The 20245-nt window shown below is 33.2% G+C and overlaps 1 protein-coding gene across 2 annotated transcripts in view; it reads left to right on the plus strand.

Annotated features, from left to right (window-relative positions):
- Positions 1–20245, plus strand: part of LOC118193431 (thyrotropin-releasing hormone receptor-like) — a 380180-nt gene that overhangs the window by 347500 nt on the left and 12435 nt on the right. For both annotated transcript variants that reach the window (XM_085812238.1, XM_035364524.2), the window contains one exon: positions 7015–7203. In XM_085812238.1, the coding sequence (XP_085668364.1) occupies positions 7015–7203 (189 nt within the window). The remainder of the gene's footprint in view (positions 1–7014; positions 7204–20245) is intronic.

The following is a 20245-nucleotide window of genomic DNA, read 5'->3' on the forward strand; positions in this document are numbered from 1 at the left end:
TATTTCTCGGTAGTACTTTATAACAATAATTACAGTATTAATTAATTATGAGATATAAACGAACAGGAAATAGTATTCGAAGAATTGTTATAACCTGTGTGCAAAGGGTATAGGAACCAATATACACAAATTATAAACAGTAATTAATAAGATGAGATCAGTTCATACATATAATTAATTAACACAAATGTCCTATTAGTAATTATGCTAAATTGGGCATAAATGAGAGTAAGGAAGCCATGCGTAGCTTAATGTAGACTATTTAATTTCACTGAGGCAGGCTATGCTTGAATTTATTTGGCAACAGGGTAATTAATAAAAGCTGTTAATTAGAGGTACTGAAACAAAATTCCTACCTTAGCAGCTTAACTTCTTCTGTTTTTCATCTGTTAAAGAAGAGTAGTAAGTAATCCGAGGTATCAAATTAATTGCATTAATTACACAGACACGCACACACACTATAGCTTGCACGGTAAACACGAAGATGGCAAAATTCCTTAAGTCTAATAAATTCGACTTTAAATTAATAACTTCTGAACAAATTGTCCTAATTTCACAAAATTTAAAAACTTGTAGCGCTCTCTGGGTGACTGAAACAATGGCACTAGTGCTGGAGTCGTCGCTTGTTAATTAGCCGCGTAATTACAGCTGAAACAATACTCCACTTGTCGGTTTTCTCCTTTTGTTAAGAAGCTTTGAATGGAAAGCTACGGGGGGTAGATTGCTTCCGGTTGACCGTTGGTAAGGCGAAAAGGTCAAAGTTCATAAAATTGCACGTGAAAAACTTTATTTATTGCTGGGCTTCTAATTGACATACGAACTTGCAATAAGCATCAAAACACTCGTGAAGAAATTGCGAATGCAATGATATAAAACACAAGGAGTGTTGTCGAACGGCGGCTGCTAGATGGGCGCTTGAAGTCGCACGGAAAGGCTTACTTGATTATCTTCTTAGCCGTTAATCTTCTTCTGTTTTTCATCTGTTATTAACATCTAATCCAAATGCAGGGTGTAACACATATGAAAACACAGGCACTAACACATTAAATCACTGGCACACTAATGCGGCACTTTCCTTAAAGATGGCAATTAATCCATATCTCGAGAAGTTATTGGTCGATTTCTTCCAAATTTACATCCTTATGCTCCTCATGGCTTCAAAGAGACGATTTCGAAGAAAGTAATTTGCTAGGCTAATTAGTGGCGAAATTAGCAAATTGTAAGAAAACGTCCACTAGTCGAAAATCCCCCTTCGTCAACAAAAGGAATCCAGTTCGACGGGGGGTCGTTGATAGCTCCCTTTGTACTGCCAGTGAAGAAATGTCGATGGTTGCTCACTGCGGAAATGTCGAAGGTCACCAGACCTCGTGGTTGATAATTTAATACTTTAAATATTCATAACTCCGCTGCTAATTGTCGTAGACACTTGAAACCGGCATGCTTTTCTTCCTCGGAGAGTGCTCTATAAGATGGTATAACTTTCTTCATGCGGCGGGGCACGACGGCTCTCACAGAGGGCCTCGAAGTCACAGCGACCGTTGAAAATGGCTCTGTTCAATGTAAATTCGTTAAAAAAAAATCAAAATTAAGGAACCAATTATCGTAGATGCAAAATTTTGGTCTCAAAATGTTCCTAAGAGCTTTAGTAATACGGTGCAACTACTTTTGTATCGCTACGATGAAAACTTCCGCTGATAATGGATGAAACGACGGAGCTCAAAATACGCGTCCTTCTCTTACGATATTTTCCCTCGTCCTCAGTCACTAAGACAGTAAAATGGGCAGAAAGAATCAACAAGAAGACAATGATTATAGGTAGGTGCAAAAAACAAAAATATAATTTGAAAATAGAACATAGCACACAAAAAATAAATATGTTTTTTATATGTTGCCTAAATGCTAGTCAAGAGGACTAAAAAAAAAAAAAATATACTGTGTCTCGCAAAAGTGATGGAACACTTGTGCTTTACGAAAGGAAACTGTAGTAAAATAAATTAAAAAAACATGTAAAAATTTTCTGTGGGTGTGTTTCATACTTAAATTTAGTAACAATTATTACATAACATACATTTTCTCAAAATATTAAAATAGTAATTTAATAAAAATACAATTGTTTAGAACGGAGCAAAAAATAGCTCACATAAGTGATGGGACACTCACTTTTCAATCAAATATTTATCCAAAAATTTTACTTCTTAAAATGTTTTAATATTTTGTTGGATTTCCTTTTACTTTTAAAACGTCATTTAATCTTCTTGGGATGGATTTGACTAATTTTTTAGCACGGATTTTAATTGTTGTTTTGAAGAAATGGTGTGTTTGCGAATTCTTGATTCCAATTCTTGCCAAATATTCTCTATGGGATTTAAGTCTGGAGATTGTGGTGGTGTTTTTATTATTAAGGACAGTTATACAGCAGCCAGAGTCTAACGTTCAAAGCAGAGTGCTTGGGGTCATTGTCCTGGAAGAATTTAAAATCGTTATGAAGGATCAATTTTCGTGCTGAAGATTTCAAATTTTGATTTAAAATGTCAATATACTTGTACTGATCCATTCTACTGTCAATAAAAACAAGATTACCAACTCTAGCGGACGACATACACCCCCATACCATAACTCCTCCTCCACCATGTTTTACTGTTAGCACCAAGTTCTGTTTGTGAAATTCTTTCCTGGGTTTTCTCTACACCAAGATTCTACCGTCAGAACCAAATATAATAAATTTACTCTCATCAGCAAATATAACTTCATTCCAGTAATCAGAATTCTTATTTATGTTGAATTTTGCGAAAGCCAGTCTGAGTTTTCTATTCTTTTCACTTACGAAGAATTTTTTCCTGGCTGCACTACGGTGATATCCAGAAAATCGAATTACTCTTCTAATAGTCTCAGGATTAACAATTACTCCATATAATGCTTGTAAATCAGCAGCAACTTTAGGAGCACTCATTCTTGGATTTTTTAATATTTCCAACGATAATTCGCTTTATTCCATTGGATAGCTTTGATGGTCAGCCAGATCTTCTTTTATCCTGAATCATATGATTCTTTTTATATCGTTTAATGATATTGAAAACTGTTGAATGACTCAAGTTAACTGTTTCAGCAGTTTTTCTATAGTAAAGCTAGAACTATGTATAAAAGTAATTAAGCAAACAAAACAAAAAAGAAACAGTTTTTCACAGACGATTGAGTATTTCTAATTCAATTAATTCAGTTCTAACTTCGCGAGAAGGCAAAAATACATAAAAACTCAAAATATCTATATTAAAAATTACGAAGTAAATCTTAAACACTTATTTCCTTTAAAAAACTTCAGAAAGGATTAAGCATGATTTAATTGGCAATAATAAACGAAGGCGTTATCTTTGTTGTTGGGAAGCTAAGTTTCTCTAGATTCGAAACAAATCCACTAGTCTGCTGTTTCAAATGTAAACATTCAATGGCCGCCATCAAAAAAAGGCTTAGCGGCACTTAGTCAATAACACTTTAAAATTGTTGATAATTCTAAAACTATTGCATACAGATTTACTGAAGGCATAAAACCTTAACCTGAAGATAAAAACAACATAATACAATCATTTTTAAAGCAAAAAATGTACAATTTACAAACATATAAGAGTAAAGAAACTGAGATCACTGAGCCAGGTAACAGAGTTGATATATATATATATAAATATTTATATACGTTTGGTGCGGCCGATTGCAACCAAAATACCGAGGTGCCCATCTACATGTTGTAGCAGTCCGATATATAAAAAATTTAAACGTTCTGAGGCTGCTCGTTTTTGAGTTATGCGAGATACGTACGTACATACGTTCGTGCAGACGCCACGAAAAATTGTCTTCAGAATTAATTTTAAAGCAGTTTTATAATTTTTTTTGCAGGAAAAGAGTTTTTTATTCTGTCCTTACGTACAGATATCACGCAAAATCATCGTTAAATTGCATTCGATAGCGGTCAAAATGGATATTTTCGTTGAAATATGCTGCCTGAAACTTTTCGCGATTACAATACTTCCTTTTTACTTCGTACAAGGAAGTAAAAATATTAAAAATTAATTTTAAACAAATTTCTTTACATGTTAGTTATTCTTTCACATTGCAGTCTTTTTGACTGCTTTTGGGCAATATAGGTATTGTAATATCTTGTTATTTAACAAATGACTATATTAATTATTGAAGTGGCAACGCCATATTTGTATGATGTAACTGTTGCTCAGCAACAGAAAAAATTGTTTTAAGTTTAGAATTCTGAAGTTTGACCAGCTAGGAGATGTATGAAAATTTTGCCACTTTACGGGGACTCGTACACCTTAAAACCCATAAGATCTTTGAATATGTGACTGTTGTAAGAATTGGGATAACTTATTTATTTTAAAAGAAATTACTTCGAATATTTTATAGCTGACTACGAAATATAGCTGCTTTCTGAAATAGCAATCAGAAAGTTTGTGTTGCCACAAATATTTTTATAATTTAATCCGCTTTGTGACAAAATATTTCATCATGTTTCCACCTTGCGCGCACAGTTTAAAACATTCTGTTTCATAATTTAATACCATATTTAATATATAGCTTTCATAACATTTGGAAACTACCGTGAACCAAAAATTCTAAGAATTTCATGTTAAATGTTTATTTTATTTGGATTTGAATTTATAACATGTATTTTATTAAAAAAATCTGTAATGTTTTCTTGCATAAAATTTTTTAATATTAAAATACTCATCAGATTTTTGGTTCAGTTAGAAAATAGTACCCCTATAAAGAATTCCATCTAATTTCGAGTATGTACCGTTAGCCATTTTTTAAATATCATGCGCAATATCAAGGAGGAAGCATGACTAAAAATTTTGTCACAAAGCCGATTAAATTACAAAAATATTTGTGGCAACGCAAACCTTCTGGTTACTAGTTTCCAAAGCAGCTATATATTATGTAGTCAGCTGTAAAAGGTTGGAAGTAATTGCTTTTAAAGTAAATAAAATATCCCAATTCTTGCAACAGTCACATATTCGAAGATGGTAAGGGATTTAAGGTATATGAGCCCTCTTAAGAATTGTATACAAATTATCTATCTGCGTAAACTAAAAATAAAATTTATATTTTACTAAGAAGATTATCTGTTTTGTCAATTACTGCAAAATACATTACAGTATATACTAAGTTTCAGTCTTTTCTAGTATTAATATATGAATGATCGTAACGATAGGTTATGTTTCTTAAATAATTCTTTTCATGCGTTTAAATATAAGATATATTTCCTTAGTTTCTAGTTACTTTCTTTGCCTTTAAGGACTTAAAACGTATCCTGAAATTTCCCCAAGGTGTACTATAATTGAGATGTCTGTAAATACTTATAAAAGCTGCGGTAGTTAAAATAATTTTATTTTTCATAAGAGGAAATAACTTAGGCCATAGAGTATACTGCAAACTATAGCCTAAGGAGGACATGAATTTGTAATCTATGATGTTTCCCTTGAGTTTATTGTCTCCGTTTAGTTTGTAGTGGAGTGCGTACGTATTTCGTTCTTTAGTATACTCTAACAATAAAATCTAACAACTCGCAGTAACGTTTTACATGTTTCCATTTATCTGATGTCTTAATATCTTTCATTTTCTAAAAGTATTCAACTTTTGATAGTAATTTTTATATTGTTAGAGTATATAAGGAATAAAATTATGAAGAATTTGTTTTGGGGTAATTATTATTCTCGAAAAAACTGGATTTTCTAGAGGCATTTCACATTCAAAAAAATCTTTCTGTTCTAGTTAACGATCCTAATTCCAATCCATTTTTGCCTTCGGCCTTTAAAGAAATTACGTTTTAGTTTCATCAACAGATGGCGCCACTTGTTTATTCTTGTCCAGGCTTTCTTTTCTTATCTAATCATTATGTTCTATCTTGTTCATTTGCTGTTTTGCAGCTGAGGATGGTGGTTCAGTAAAACCATCGAAACTACTCCTGTGAAATTTTGAAAATATAACGCTGATTTTTGTTGTTTTACTTCTGAATTAGTATTATTCTCGAATTAAATGGTATCATAATGTATTAGTTTAAGTGCAAGGTCATTAAATAAAATCCGGGTTTCAATCCTTGTTTAAATCCTTCTTCAACGAGGATAGCAAATCTGTGGAATTATTTATTGGAAGAATAAGGGGACAATATATCATTATTTGAAACTAATGACTATCATATGATTTTCATATCTGACTTGATGACTAATTAGTATCATTTGACTATTATATGGTACTATTATGTGAAACTGAGGCTCAAGTGGTATCTATTTAAAATTTTTAGTTTCTAATGGCAGATTACAAAAACAACTGTAGGTAGAAAAAGCAAAAGTGGAAGAGAACTAATAAATAAATAAGTAAAAAAAATGAAAAAAATCTGAAATGGTTCAGATTTTAGATTATGTCCAAAGGGGTCTTTAACACTTTGTCTTTAACACTTTGTGTATTACATTTATTTATTAACTACCATGTTCTTTGCACTGGGGTATATAAGGAAACATGTATATGTAAACATGAAAAAATATTGTTAGTCTAATAGAAATTATTATTATAATGTTTTGTAAAAGTTTACAATGGAGTGCTCCTTGTTTTTTTGACAATTCTTTTCTGACGCCGAAATGGGCCGTAAGGAGGCACAATTTCAAGATAGCCGCTACTCTAAACCAAAATAAGAAGTCAAAGAATTGCACAAACTCGGTGTCCATGTACACGTAGATCTATTTTCACTTAAAAAACGCCATAGAATTGCACAACTCAGCATTGCGCACTGCCTTGACTTTGTCCGTGTACAAATCGATCTATTTTCACTTAAAAAATTAAAAAAATGATGATGTCATATAAGCAAAATTACTCCTCGCCAAAACTGAACAAAATTTATCGCCAATCGAAGGGGCACCCAATTCTACAGTTTTATAGCTAATGTATGTTACAAATTATATGTATTATTGTAAAATATAGGATAAATGTACATGTATTTATTCTGTTTTGAACTAGGTTGTGAAAATGCTAGCCGTCGTTGTAGCTGTATTTGCCACTTTATGGCTTCCATACCGAGTCCTGGTTGTATACAATTCTTTTGCCAAACATCGCTACATGGAGCTGTGGTTCTTGATGTTCTGCAAAACCATGATTTTCATCAACAGCGCCATTAATCCCATTCTCTACAATGTCATGTCCATTAAGGTAAGTGTTCAAGGAAATTTTTTTCTTCTCTTCAAGCACAAAAATATTTTCATAAAATGTTTCAGCAGGTAATTTGATAATAGTGGTAACCTAAATCGCATTTTTTTTTTTCAAACACAATAATTTGGAAAGAAAAGGCTATGAAATTATTTTATCTAAATATCTTTGGTTGGTTTTTCTATGGGGTGATCAACTGTGTTCAAGATACCTGTAAAAGTAGATTTCAGTTACAAAAATGTTTAACTTGAAATAATTATGAATTTCATTTAAGGGACTCATACACCTTAAAACCCATAAGATCTTCGATTATGTGACTGTTGCAAGAGTTGGGATAACTTATTTATTTTAAAAGCAATTACTACCAACTTTTTACAGTTGACTACATAATATAGCTGCTTTTGAAAATAGTAATCAGACAGTTTGTGATGCCACAAATATCTTTATAATTTAATCCGCTTTGTGACAAACGTTTTCGGCATGTTTCCACCTTGCGCGCACAGTTTAAAATAATCTGTTGCATAGTTTAATTCCATATTTAATATATAGTTTTTATAACATTTGGAATCTACTGTGAACCGAAAATTCTAAGAATTTCATGTTAAATTTTTATTTTATTTGGAGTTGATTTTATAAAATGTATTTTGTTAAAAAAATCTGTTATGTTTTTCGTGCATAAAATTTTTTAATATTAAAATATTCTTCAGAATTTGGGTTCAGTTAGAATATAGTGCCCATATAAACAATTCCATCAACTTTCAAATATGTACCATTAGCCATTTTTAAAATATCATGCTCGGAAGGTGGAAACATGCTGAAACATATTGTCACAAAGCTGACTAAATTACAAAAATATTTGTGGCAGTACAAACTTTCTGGTTACTAGTTCCCAAAGCAGCTATATTATGTAGTCAGCTGTAAAAAGTTGGCAGTAATTGCTTTTAAAATAAATAAAATATGCGAATTCTTGCAACAGTCACATATTCGAAGATCGCAAAGGGTTTATGGTGTATGAGTTCCCTTAAGGTTATTATAATTTCTTAAAAGTAGAAGCAAATGAGCAACTCAACTTTTCATTTGTATCTTTTTCCATGAAAAACGAGCTTTGTTAAAATTTACAAACTACTTTGTTTTACTAAAAAGTTTATTATTCAGCTGCGCTAATTAGCTGATAATTTTGGAAATTAAAGTAGCTCTTGAGAAACGACTGAGCGTAAAAAAATTAATATTCAGCACTTGTATCATCTATTGCTTTTAAATAAGCAAGAAGAATTGAAAATTGAGATTACACAGAATTTAAAATATTTAGAGAGGTGTTGTGTAATGTACTTTGAAGCATTTTGAAAAAAGAGGCCGCACTTAAATAGAAAAAGAACTAATCGAAAGAAAGCATCGAATCGTGATTCATCGATCGAACTTTCGAGAAATTCAGTAAAAAATTGAAAACAAAATTTCTTGCGAGTTTGCTTAAGAGGAAATTTGGCATCTATTTATTACTAAAACTGTGCGAAATAAACGTTTAAAAGCTGATCTGAAAGATTGCGAGGTAAAAAGAACCTTGCGGGTCTCAGAAAAAAAAAAAAAAAAAAAAAAAAAAAAAAAAGAGTATGAAGAATGAAATCATATCCCTCTGAGCGGCCGGGGCTTTCGCTGAGAAAGCACAACTTTCCCAAAACTACTATGAGAACAAATTGTGTTTTGATTTTCGTAACATTCTCTCCTGGTATTTCATACCTGGATTTGTGTACTTTTGATATATTGCCTTAACGTCTCCGACATATTTTAATATGCACGTATATATACGTTCTTACAGATATCACCCTTGAATATTTAACCGTATATATACGGTCGTATATATACGGCCTTGCCGCTTAGAGGGATATTCCATATTTTTCAGATGCACAAACACTGCCATCTAAACGAAAAAAAAAAAAGCTTAGTTAGAGTGTGTTATGTGCATTCAAAATTGAGCTTTCTAATATCGAAGGCAAATCATGAATGCCTGTTTTCATCACTTAAACTATCGTTCACAAGCTTTCGCAAAATATGGAGAATACAATTTTGTATTTTAGATTTTCGATGTTGCTTTTATGAATTTATATATTTGATTAAAATTGCCTATTTCGATGGATATATTTACTTGTTGAAATATTTTTTATTTATACTGAAATGATTTATTTCTCACATTTGACGTGTATGGATTATTGTTTCAATATACTCCAAAATTAAATTCATTTTAAATGCATTATGACGGTTCTATTTTAAAATCAGAAATGATATCATACATTACTACAAACTTCAATATGTGTTTCTGCTACAAAAATTAGTATCTTCGAAATTTATATTTGTATTTTTGTATACTATTGTGCTTTCGCGAACTATCTCTAAAACTGTCAATACGTACGATAGTTTTTGCATCACATTCTATAAATTCACATTCTGTAAATTAATCTTTATTATGTCATTGTTACGAGGAGCTGGCTTTACATGAATTTCGTGTTTCGGTATCTCTGCAGGGACGGATTCCACACCTCCATACTAGGCTCCATGTCTCAGCCCCCCCAGTCCTCGCTGCGTATTCATAAATGGGCTCCCACTGCACTGCGACAGAGTTTTAAAAATTTTTAACTCAAAAAAGAGGCTTAAGAAAAAGCCCATATCACACATGCATTTTTTTTCACGCGAACAACTGTTTCGAACAATTTTTCTGTCTGACTTACTATTAAAAGAAAGATTTACGATTGTTTTCTTTCCTTTCGAAACAAATTGCAAGTTGTTCGTTTTCAGCCAATCAGCTATCAGCTTGTTTGTGATGGAGAACCAGCTTCCCCTCTGTTAACTCCAAAGCTATCTGTGGTGATTGGCTGTTGTGACAAAGCAGAAAAATTGTTCCAAACAGTTGTTCTTCCGAAACAAACGAATGTGTGATAGTGGCCCTCTGAGTCACCCTGTACGGAGACGACGAAGGACGGGTGGCCTACTGAAGAACTTGTGTTCTGACCTCCGCGCTAACCTTTCCCTACGTCCAGGATCGTCCAGGACAGGAAAGGGTGTCCTTTCTGGCCGCTACTGTCATAGTAAAATGCTAAACCAGTGTTTTCAACCCAAGTAAATCTGTGTTGGGTAAGAAATCTTTGAGTGTGTGCACTTCTGGGAATTAAAGAGCGAACGTAAATAGAAATGAAAAAGCATTCAAAATTTTCAACAACAGATATTACAACATTTTGACTGTCTGTCAGTTGTAAATTTCTGACCATTACTCCTTCCCCCTAAAATAATAGCAGAATGTAATCGGAATATTTCTGTTCATTATCTCATACTCGTGTGAAGCAAGCTTTTCTGTGATGAATGATATTAAAAGCAGAAATCGACCATGGCTGTAATCATTGTATGAAGATTTAAGAGTATTTTGTTTGATCTTGCAAAGAAGCTATTCTCAGAAAGACCCAAGAGCACCTCCTTAAAAGTATAACTACCTCATTAAAAGTTTAATTATAATTTTAACCTGATTAAAAAATTATTATAATAAATAGGAAAAAGTAAATATACGTAACTTTTTTTTAAGAATTTTAATTTACCATTTTATAAAACATTATGATTTTTGTATCACTTTATTTGTGCTGATTACAATTAAGATTGGAAGGGAAGTTTAACCACGGATTCATGGTACGTGCCTTGAGATTAATTCTTTAACTACTTAACGGGATATACAGTGGATGGACAAAAATATGGAAACACCTTGTGAAATGCATGTTTGAAAAGAAAGATTGATTTTAATGAAATATGTAGGTGGCGCTGGCGTTTTCGACTACTGACGCCACCTATACAACTTCGTAAATGTGCTAAACAGTTCAGTTATTGTCGGAGTACTGTTATGTGAGGTTGTCATTGCATTATATTAGAGTTAACAGACTTCGAACGTGGGCAAATTGTTGGAGCACGTATGGTAGGTGCTTCCGTAAGCAAGGTAGCCGAGGTGTTTGGTGTTTCAAGAGGTACTGTATAGATTTATTTCGCATATTTGAAAAGCGGAAAAACATGCTAAATCACAGCTCGGACGAAAGTGTGTCCTGAGTGATCGTGACAGACGATCATTAAGGGCAATTGTGACGAAAAATAAGAAGACCACAGCTGCAAAAGTTACTGCTGAAATGAATGTTGTGTTACCGAACCCTGTGAATACCAAAACAATTAGAAGGGAGCTTCATAAACAGGGAATGGCTGGCCGTGCTGCAATTGAGAAGCCACTCATCAGTGATGCTAATGCTCGTAACAGGAAAAGGTGGTGTTTAAGTCATAAAGCCTGGACTATAGAGCAGTGGAAGCGAGTAATATGGTCTGACGAGTCTTCTTTCACATTGTTTCCCACTTCTGGCCGAGTTTACGTCTGGAGAACGCCATCTCAAGACTATAATACAGACTGCTTGTTGCCAAGAGTGAAACATGGCGGGGGTTCTGTTATGGTTTGGGCAGCCATATCGTGGTTCTCTGCTAGCCCCATGATAACTGTGTCACGGCACATGACTGCCAAGACTTATGTGAACATTTTGGCCGATCAAATTCATCCCATGGTACAAACTTTGTTCCCCGATGGTGATGGTGTCTTCCAAGACGACAAAGCCCCTGTTCACACAGCTCACATTGTCCAGGACTGGTTTTCTGAGCACGAGGATGAGTTGTCCCATCTCCACTGGCCACCACAGTCAGCAGACCTGAATATTATCGAACTTATGTGGTCTACATTGGAACGGAAAGTGCGTTCTCGTTATCCACCGCCAACATCGTTATCTGAACTTGCCACCGTTTTGCAGGAAGAATGGTATAATTTCCCTTGGCAAACATACAGGAAATGTATTTATCCATTCCGAGAAGACTGCAAGCAGTTTTGGATGCCAACGGGTTTCCTACACCATATTAAGCAAAGAAACATGTTTTTTTAAAGGTGTTTCCATATTTTTGTCCAACCCCTGTATATATCCCACTACAAATTAACTACATAACGGGACATATATGTCCCACTACAAATTTAATAATTACTGATGGGTTAAAAAGTACTTAGAATTGCTTGAATGTTGGGGATCATTTTCCAATAGTTGGAAAATCAAGACACAGCTGAGCTCGTTGTCCACAAATGAACATAGAGAAAAAAACCAACATGAGTTGCCCAATGTGTAATGTTGGCTTTTCCAAAGAATACTTTACCTTGTACCATCTGATGTAAATCTGTTTCGTATAATAAGCTTTCAAGAATAATAGATGTGCTTATAGTAAGTGGATAGCTGCGCGTGGAAGATTTGTATCCCATCACTAACTGCGGCTGAAATATACGAATTACAGCTTTTAGCTTGAAAACTGTTTGGCAAAAAAATTCCAGATGCTAAAATTACCTTATTTATGATATATTTTGTTCACTTTCATAGAAAACCAGGTGTTTTTTAAACTTCCAACACGCGCGTATGTGCAAAATTTATGACAAATTCAGGTTTTAATGCACATTTTTCGCATATCGAAGCTGAGACCTCTGAAGGTCATTTCTATTCCTCCATTCCTCCTATCTACCTTTCCCCACATCATGGAATGTGCCAACAGGAAGTCATTTGACTTTTTTTTTAACTGCGCGTTTGTGCTACGTGGGAGCTTTTTCGTAATTTTACGACACGCGCGTGATCGTGGTTGAAAAATTCGGAAAATATTTTTTTTCTCAAATATTTCGTCATTTTGTGTTATTAATTGCCGTGTATTATTTTAATTTGAATACATTTGGCCCTGTAAATTTCACATCGGTTTTTGTGGCACAAAAATATATTCAACGAGCTGATTTTGCTCGCATTCTTCAAGAATTATCTGATGATGAAAAGGAAGACAAGGAAACCTTTGGATGGGAGAACAATAGTGATTTCCATTCCTTATTTTCTTTTATTTCTAATTTTTATAAATAAATAAAATATTAAAGTTAGTTTAAAGAGCGCTTTTGTAACCAGTAAGGAGTAAATTTCCTTGCAGACGTAAGTAATGTTAAACTTACTTTTTTTCCTACCAAGGTGTTTTCTTTTTTTATTTGTCTATACTTGCCTTTGATGAATATTAAAATAAACTTCGATTTTAAAATATAATTATTAAATAATAAATTTAAAATGTTCTATAATGAAATACATCATTGCGTTTCCATCTCCCTAACATAAGAACTTAAAAATAATTTACTTATATTTGAATGTGATATCATTTGTATTTTGCAATAATAAGATTAATATTTCGTTTCTTAACAAATTTATTATCAACATTCACCCATTTCTGTCGTTTTTCGTGTCAAAAACGGTAAAATAACGGATATCGTAAAAAATACGACTCGCGCGTGCTCATGTAAAATTGCCAAGCGCGAGTGCTGGAAGGTTAAAAAAGTCAAAGGGTTAAAAAAAATAAATAAAGATAAATCAGATAATATTTATGTGGAAGTTAAATAACAGTTTAAGACTCGATTTTAATTAATTTTATGAATTTATTTCCTTTTAAAATGGCTTATAAAAGTGTTTTACTTCTTTCTTGGCACATTCGTGCAAGAAGTAAGTAAAATAAGTTGAATTCTTATGAATTATAATTGCGGTTATTTGTAATAAGTGCTTAAAAAGATTTCGACTAGCGCATTAATTTATAGATTCACTTATGTCGCTAAACAATTTTATCGGGGGATTCTCAATTTTACAGTCACTGGGGGTATTAATAAGCCAGGAAAATATATTTTGTTCAAAGAATAAAGTGTATATTGGGTCAAAACATTTAACTGGGTACGTGTTTAATCATTTTTAATGTTAGGCAATTCAACACCTATAAATAAAAATTCAATTGAAGCATTCGCAGTAAAAGTTTTTCATACCTCTTGTGATTAATGAGCATTAATATTTAACAAGTTGAAACTTTGAATTTGGACGTGTAATTAATATTTAATGTAAAAGCACGACTAAAGACCAAAATACCCGGACAGCTTTGGTATTACAAATAAAAAAACTGTCGGCAAAGAATGTCTCACTCTATTTTGATGAAGCCTATATAAAGTACCTATATAATAAATGCACTGATTGACACCTCTTCAAAATGTCTTTCGATATCTTGATTAGACTGTGCGATCTTAAGATACTAGTGCCAAAAAGGTGCTACTTTGGTAGACGGTTGCACGGATTTTTGGCGATTTACGTTGGCGCAATTGTTGGCGCGATTTTTACAAACCCCAGCCATCTTGAAAAACGATGTTTTTACGCATAGTAAAGTATTCGAAACTTAAAAAAAAATAAATAAATAAATATCGTTAAAAGTAATGGATTAAATTTTTGTTGAAAATGTCGTTTTTTAAGATGGCAGGCAAGTGTAAATAAATACATTTAGTATGAGTATAAAATACTAAAGTAAGGTTATTATCACTTTCATATAGCAAAGAAGAGAATAAAAAACCGCTATAAAAACATTGTGCCAACGTTTAATTAGATTAAAATATTACTGAAAGTGACTATCGAATTAAAAACCATCCTACAAACATTTAAAAGAATAAGAATATTATTAAATTCAAATACTTTAAAATACCTTATATAGAATATAATTAACATTAAAACATATGGACAATAATTATCTCAGCAATTTTTGAAAATAGTGTATTAATTTTTTTAACAAAAATTGAAGTATACAATTATAAAATAAAAGAAAAATATGTACTTACATTTTTTTTAGTCATTTAACATGTTGTTTATTGATAAGTACCACAAAAAAATAAATCGGAATCATAATTGAATCGGATCTTTTAACCATCTTCAACTGTTATCCAAATATCTCGCACTTCATTGAAGAAGCAATTAGCGAGGTTTCCTCCAAAATTTCCTCTGACGCTATTAACAATTTATAAATAAATCTTTGATTAGGAAAGACAGGTTGGCCAAAATAAAGTCTCAAAGGGCAATTTTTTTATTCCAATACCAATAATTCTTGGTAATTACCAATAACAACATTCGTCTTCGAAACGGAGATATCCATTCCATTTGAAATCCGAGGAATTCGAAGATATGAATTATATTTTAAAATGACGCGGAAATGCATAAATTGTCAGTAACCAATCAGGGAGCTGATTACAGCTCGTTAATGCACAAATATTCTATAACCAATCAGAGAGCTTATTACATCACGCCTAGAATTAAAATTATTTAAAAATTCATACATAATAATATCATTTTTTTAAAAAAAGGCAAAATTAAATTGTATTTTAATATTTAACAGCCATAAATAATGTTTAAAACATTAGATTAAATTTATACAAATTAAAACCAATTACTTTTAAAGTAAGGTGACGTCATTGATTACATCAACCACAACATAAAATTTCATAAAATATGATAAACAATAAAATTTTTATTTCAAATAAAAATCCAAAATTAAATTGATTTTTAATATTTAGAAGCCATAAATAATATTTAAAACACGGAATTTATGCACAATAAAACACATTACTTTTTGAATAAAATGACAACAAAGTATCGGTTACCATAAATAAGTATCGGTTACCATAAATAACTTATCCAGCAATGGGTTTACCATAAGTTGTATTACTCGCCAAAAGAAAATCGCCAACAAATCGCCAAAATCCGTGCAACCGTCTACCAAAGTAGCACCGCCAAAAATTTACCATCTTTCTTCCCGTATAAAGAACCGCTACTCAGTATGCATAACAGGGCAAATCTCTGAGAATCTTCACAATATTGTTTATTCACTCACTACCATAAATATTTACGCTCTAAGAAGTATTTATCACATCGTAGCGAAACGTTTCATGAAGGTACTTTTCAGACAGCTATGCAAATAATTATAAATCCAGCTTATTTGTGCATTGTATAATGCCCCGAAGGCACTTTCAACTGCACTAAGGGAAGTATGAAAACGTACATATGTATTTTACCTGTATTTAATAGATTGCAGATGCATGCTTTCTCAACACGTTTGTAGGCACATAACAATCGATAACAATATGATTATTAATCAAAGTTTAAGAGTGAAAGAATTTTTGGGATGATGATATCGCCGAGTAGCTCGCCACCTAGGCCGCTTTGACTTGTGAGAAAATGTTTAGACCAGTAGACAAAAGATGAACTGCTTTCACTGCGGCCAGGTTCAGGAAGTGCTGGGCACAACGGAGGTCCAGAGGACTGTCATTTCATCCGATACCTACACACAGCGCTAACTCTATCATTGTCGACCATCCGAACACAGGCAGGCTATCAATACTTATAAGGTTATTTCTCCCACCTTCTTGGCCTGCTTTCGTGGTGTGGTAGTTTGCACGCTGGGAGTGTATTCCAAAGGTCCGGGGTTCGATTCTAGGCGAAGGTGGTGCTAATTTTTCATCTTGCCTGCGTCCAAAAATACCTAATGTCTACACTGGCATCCGAACTAAAAGGGGGTTGGATAATGGTTCTCCACACCTAGGATTTGGCGATTGTGTCCCCTAAAAATTCCAGTCGCCCTTAAAGAAGGAGAAGTATATAAGGTATTTCTCCCACCTTCTTGGCATGCCTTCGTGGTGTGGTGGTCTGACCGCGTAATCCAGAGGTCCGGGGTTCGATTTCCGGGGAAGGCGTTGCTGATTTTTTATCCTGCTCGCTTCCAAAAATACCTAATGTCTCTACATACTGACTGAAGGACATCTGGTATCGCGGGTGAACGGCAACCGAATTTCCATGCGGTCGTCTTCAATGACGAATTGAAATTTAATTTGGGCAGAGATGACGAAAGTGTATGCGTTCGAAAGTCCCCTGGTGAAAGCCTAGATCATAACTTCCTTTTACAATGGTACACTCTCCTAAACCTGGTATGTCACTAGACAACTCCACTTTATGTCAACACAGTGGCACGTTCATGACATCCTTCAGCGTCGTGAATTGTCCCTAATGTCCCTCCCTCTTTGGAGTCGATTTTCGAGAGAAAAATGCTAAGATAGTAAACGAAAGGATGTAACAGATATGCCTTCCCATTACCACTCTTTCTCATACATTACCTCCTTTTCCTCAGACTTTCAACGATCTTGGATTGCTTGAGATGGCAAAATGGACAGCCTAAGAGTTTATCAAATTAAAGGCACGCCCACAGCAACTGTGGAATGAGATGATGCAAGACACCCCACGATACCTAAATGCCCCAATCCCCACCCGTATTATATCGTGTGTTAACTCTAGAGAGTATTTATGTATGTACTTTTAATAAAAATAAAAGTACATGCGACGCTATATCAATTAAGGGGACTCGTACAGTTTAAAACCCATAAGATCTTCGAATATGTGATTGTTGCAAGAATTAGGAAAACTTATATATTTTAAAAGCAATTACTTCCAACTTTTTACAGCTGACTACATATATAGCTGCTTTCTGAAATAGTCATCAGAAAGTTTGTGTTGCCAGAAATATTTTTATAATTTAATCCACTCTGTGACAACATTTTTCGTCATGTTTCCAACTTGCGCGCACAGTTTAAAATATTCTGTTTCATAATTTAATTCCATATTTAATATATAGCTTTTATCACATTTGGAAACTACTGTGAACCAAAAATTCTAAGAATTTCATGTTAAATTTTTATTTTATTTGGAGTGGAGTTTATAAAATATATTTTATTCAAAAAGTCTGTAATGTTTTCATGAATAAGATTTTTTATATTAAAATATTCATCATATTTTCGGTTCAGTTAGAAGATAGTGCCCATATAAAGAATTCCATCCAATGTCAAAGTATGTACCATTAAGCATTTTTAAAATATCCTGCGAGCAAGGTGGAAACATGGCGAAACCTTTTGTCCCAGAGCGGATTAAATTACAAAAATATTTGTGGCAAGACTAGCTTTCCGGTTACTAGTTCCTAAAGCAGCTATATTATTATGCAGTCAGCTGTGAAAAGCTGGAAGTAATTGCTTTTAAAATAAATAAAATATCCCGATTCTTGCAAGTTACATATTCGAAGATCATAAGGGGTTTAAGGTGTATGAGCACCCGTAACCGCGTGGTAGAGGAATGGTACATACGTTCTCCCGTCACTCCTTCACTCACTTTAGAGTTTACCCAATAGAATAATAAAAATTGCATTCATTCGTTAATTTTCTTGCATTTTGTTTTTAAATTCTACCCATTTTGTTTGTTTTGTTAGGATCCTAAGCTTTCTGAAGTGTCCATTTTAGTTATATTTTTCAATCGAGTCATCAGTCAGTCGAGTGCGAAGGATCGCGGATCAAGGATTGCTTCGCAAGATGGTGAGAAATTGCCATGAAGCATATCACATTCAGGTGGCAGATAGGTAGAAATGAACAGGACACCAAACACCTCACCATGAATAGTACAGGCAGCGCCCCAGGACACTAAGAATCTGGAGAATTAAGGAGACTCACACACTTTAAAACTCATAAGATCTTCGAATAGGTGACTGTTGCAAGAATTGGGATAACTTATTTATTTTAAAAGCAATGACTTCCAACGTTTTACAGCTGACTACATAATATAGCTGCTATCTGAAATAGTAATCAGAAAGTTTGTGTTGCCACCAATATTTTTGTAATTTAATCCGCTTTGTGACAAAAGTTTTCGTCAAGTTTCCACGTTGCGCGCTCAGTTTAAAACATTCTAGTGCATAATTTAATTCCATATTTAATATATAGCTTTTATAACATTTGGAAACTACTGTGAACCTAAAATTCTAAGAATTTAATGTTAAATTTTTATTTTATTCGGAATTGAGTTTATAAAATGTATTTTATTAAAAAAACCTGTAATGTTTTCGTGCATAAATGTTTTTAATACTAAAATATTCGTCAAATTTTTGGTTCAGTTAGAAAATAGTGCCCATATAAAGAATTCCATTAAATTTCAAGTATGTACCATTAGCCATTTTTAAAATATCCTGCGCGCAAGGTGGAAACAGGACGAAAACTTTTGTCACTAAGCCGATTAAATTACACAAATATTTGTGGCAACACAAACTTTCTGATTTCTAATTTCTAAAGCAGCTATATTATGTAGTCAGCTGTAGAAAGTTGGAAGTAATTGCTTTTAAAATAAATAAAATATCCCAATTCTTGCAACAGTCATATATTCGAAGATCATACGGGGTTTAAGGTGTATGAGCCCCTTTAAGTGAATCGGAGCCCCTTATACCGACAATATATAAAGGGCCCCTTTTTGATGCACCTTTTTTAAAAATCTGCTGTAGATACATGTTTGAAATTTATTGTGTAATTAACCTTTTGAGGCCGGGGCTTTGGTAGCAATAAAAGCTACCAAAGGACGGGAAATCCTGAACCAAATGCTTTCCCCCTTTAAGAAATCATCTCCTATTTGCAACAAAAATTCTTGTGTGTAGTTTAATGGATTCTCAGAGGGGTGCATCTATGTCGCAAAAGGAAGACCTTTGAAAGAGATAAGTGGTTAAAACCCCAGGGACGTCAAATTTGACATTTCACCCCACTTTTCAGCCTGGAAAATGGGGGGAAAAAGATATGGCCACTAAAGTAGACAACCTCGTCTTTTCAAAGAGAGGACTCTATGGCCACTAAAATGGCCATCCCGTCTTCAAAAGGTTAAAGTACACCTTTTTGACTATACTGAAATGAGCTTTTGAAGAATTTCGAATTTTAGTGTAATTTATAGAATATTGTATTGGACATAGTAAAATTTAGCAATTTCTCACAAAAAAAAAAAAAAAAAAAAAAAAAGAGTGAGCATTTTGTTTCTTAGTTTATCATAAAATGCTCATTTCAGTAAATATAAGGAAATATAAGATAAGTCATAAGAAATTTACATACTTGTTGAGCAGTAGTTCCTGAGAAACGGTACATCGAGTGTAAAAAATCGCATTTGGAGTAAAACGCGTTTTTAATATAAGAATCCTCATTTATCAAAGCATTCGATGCTAAATCAAAACTAGAATTTTTTATATTTTTAATTTTCATAGAGTTTGAATTATGGCATTTTCAAAAAGCTAAAAGTGTAGAGAATCTGAAAATGCAAAAATCTCAAATCACTATTTTTCGAGG

The sequence above is a fragment of the Stegodyphus dumicola genome, chromosome 2 (genome assembly GCF_044657685.1).
Source record: "Stegodyphus dumicola isolate Sdum_Otavi_A_Nest chromosome 2, ASM4465768v1".
Classification (NCBI taxonomy): domain Eukaryota; kingdom Metazoa; phylum Arthropoda; class Arachnida; order Araneae; family Eresidae; genus Stegodyphus; species Stegodyphus dumicola.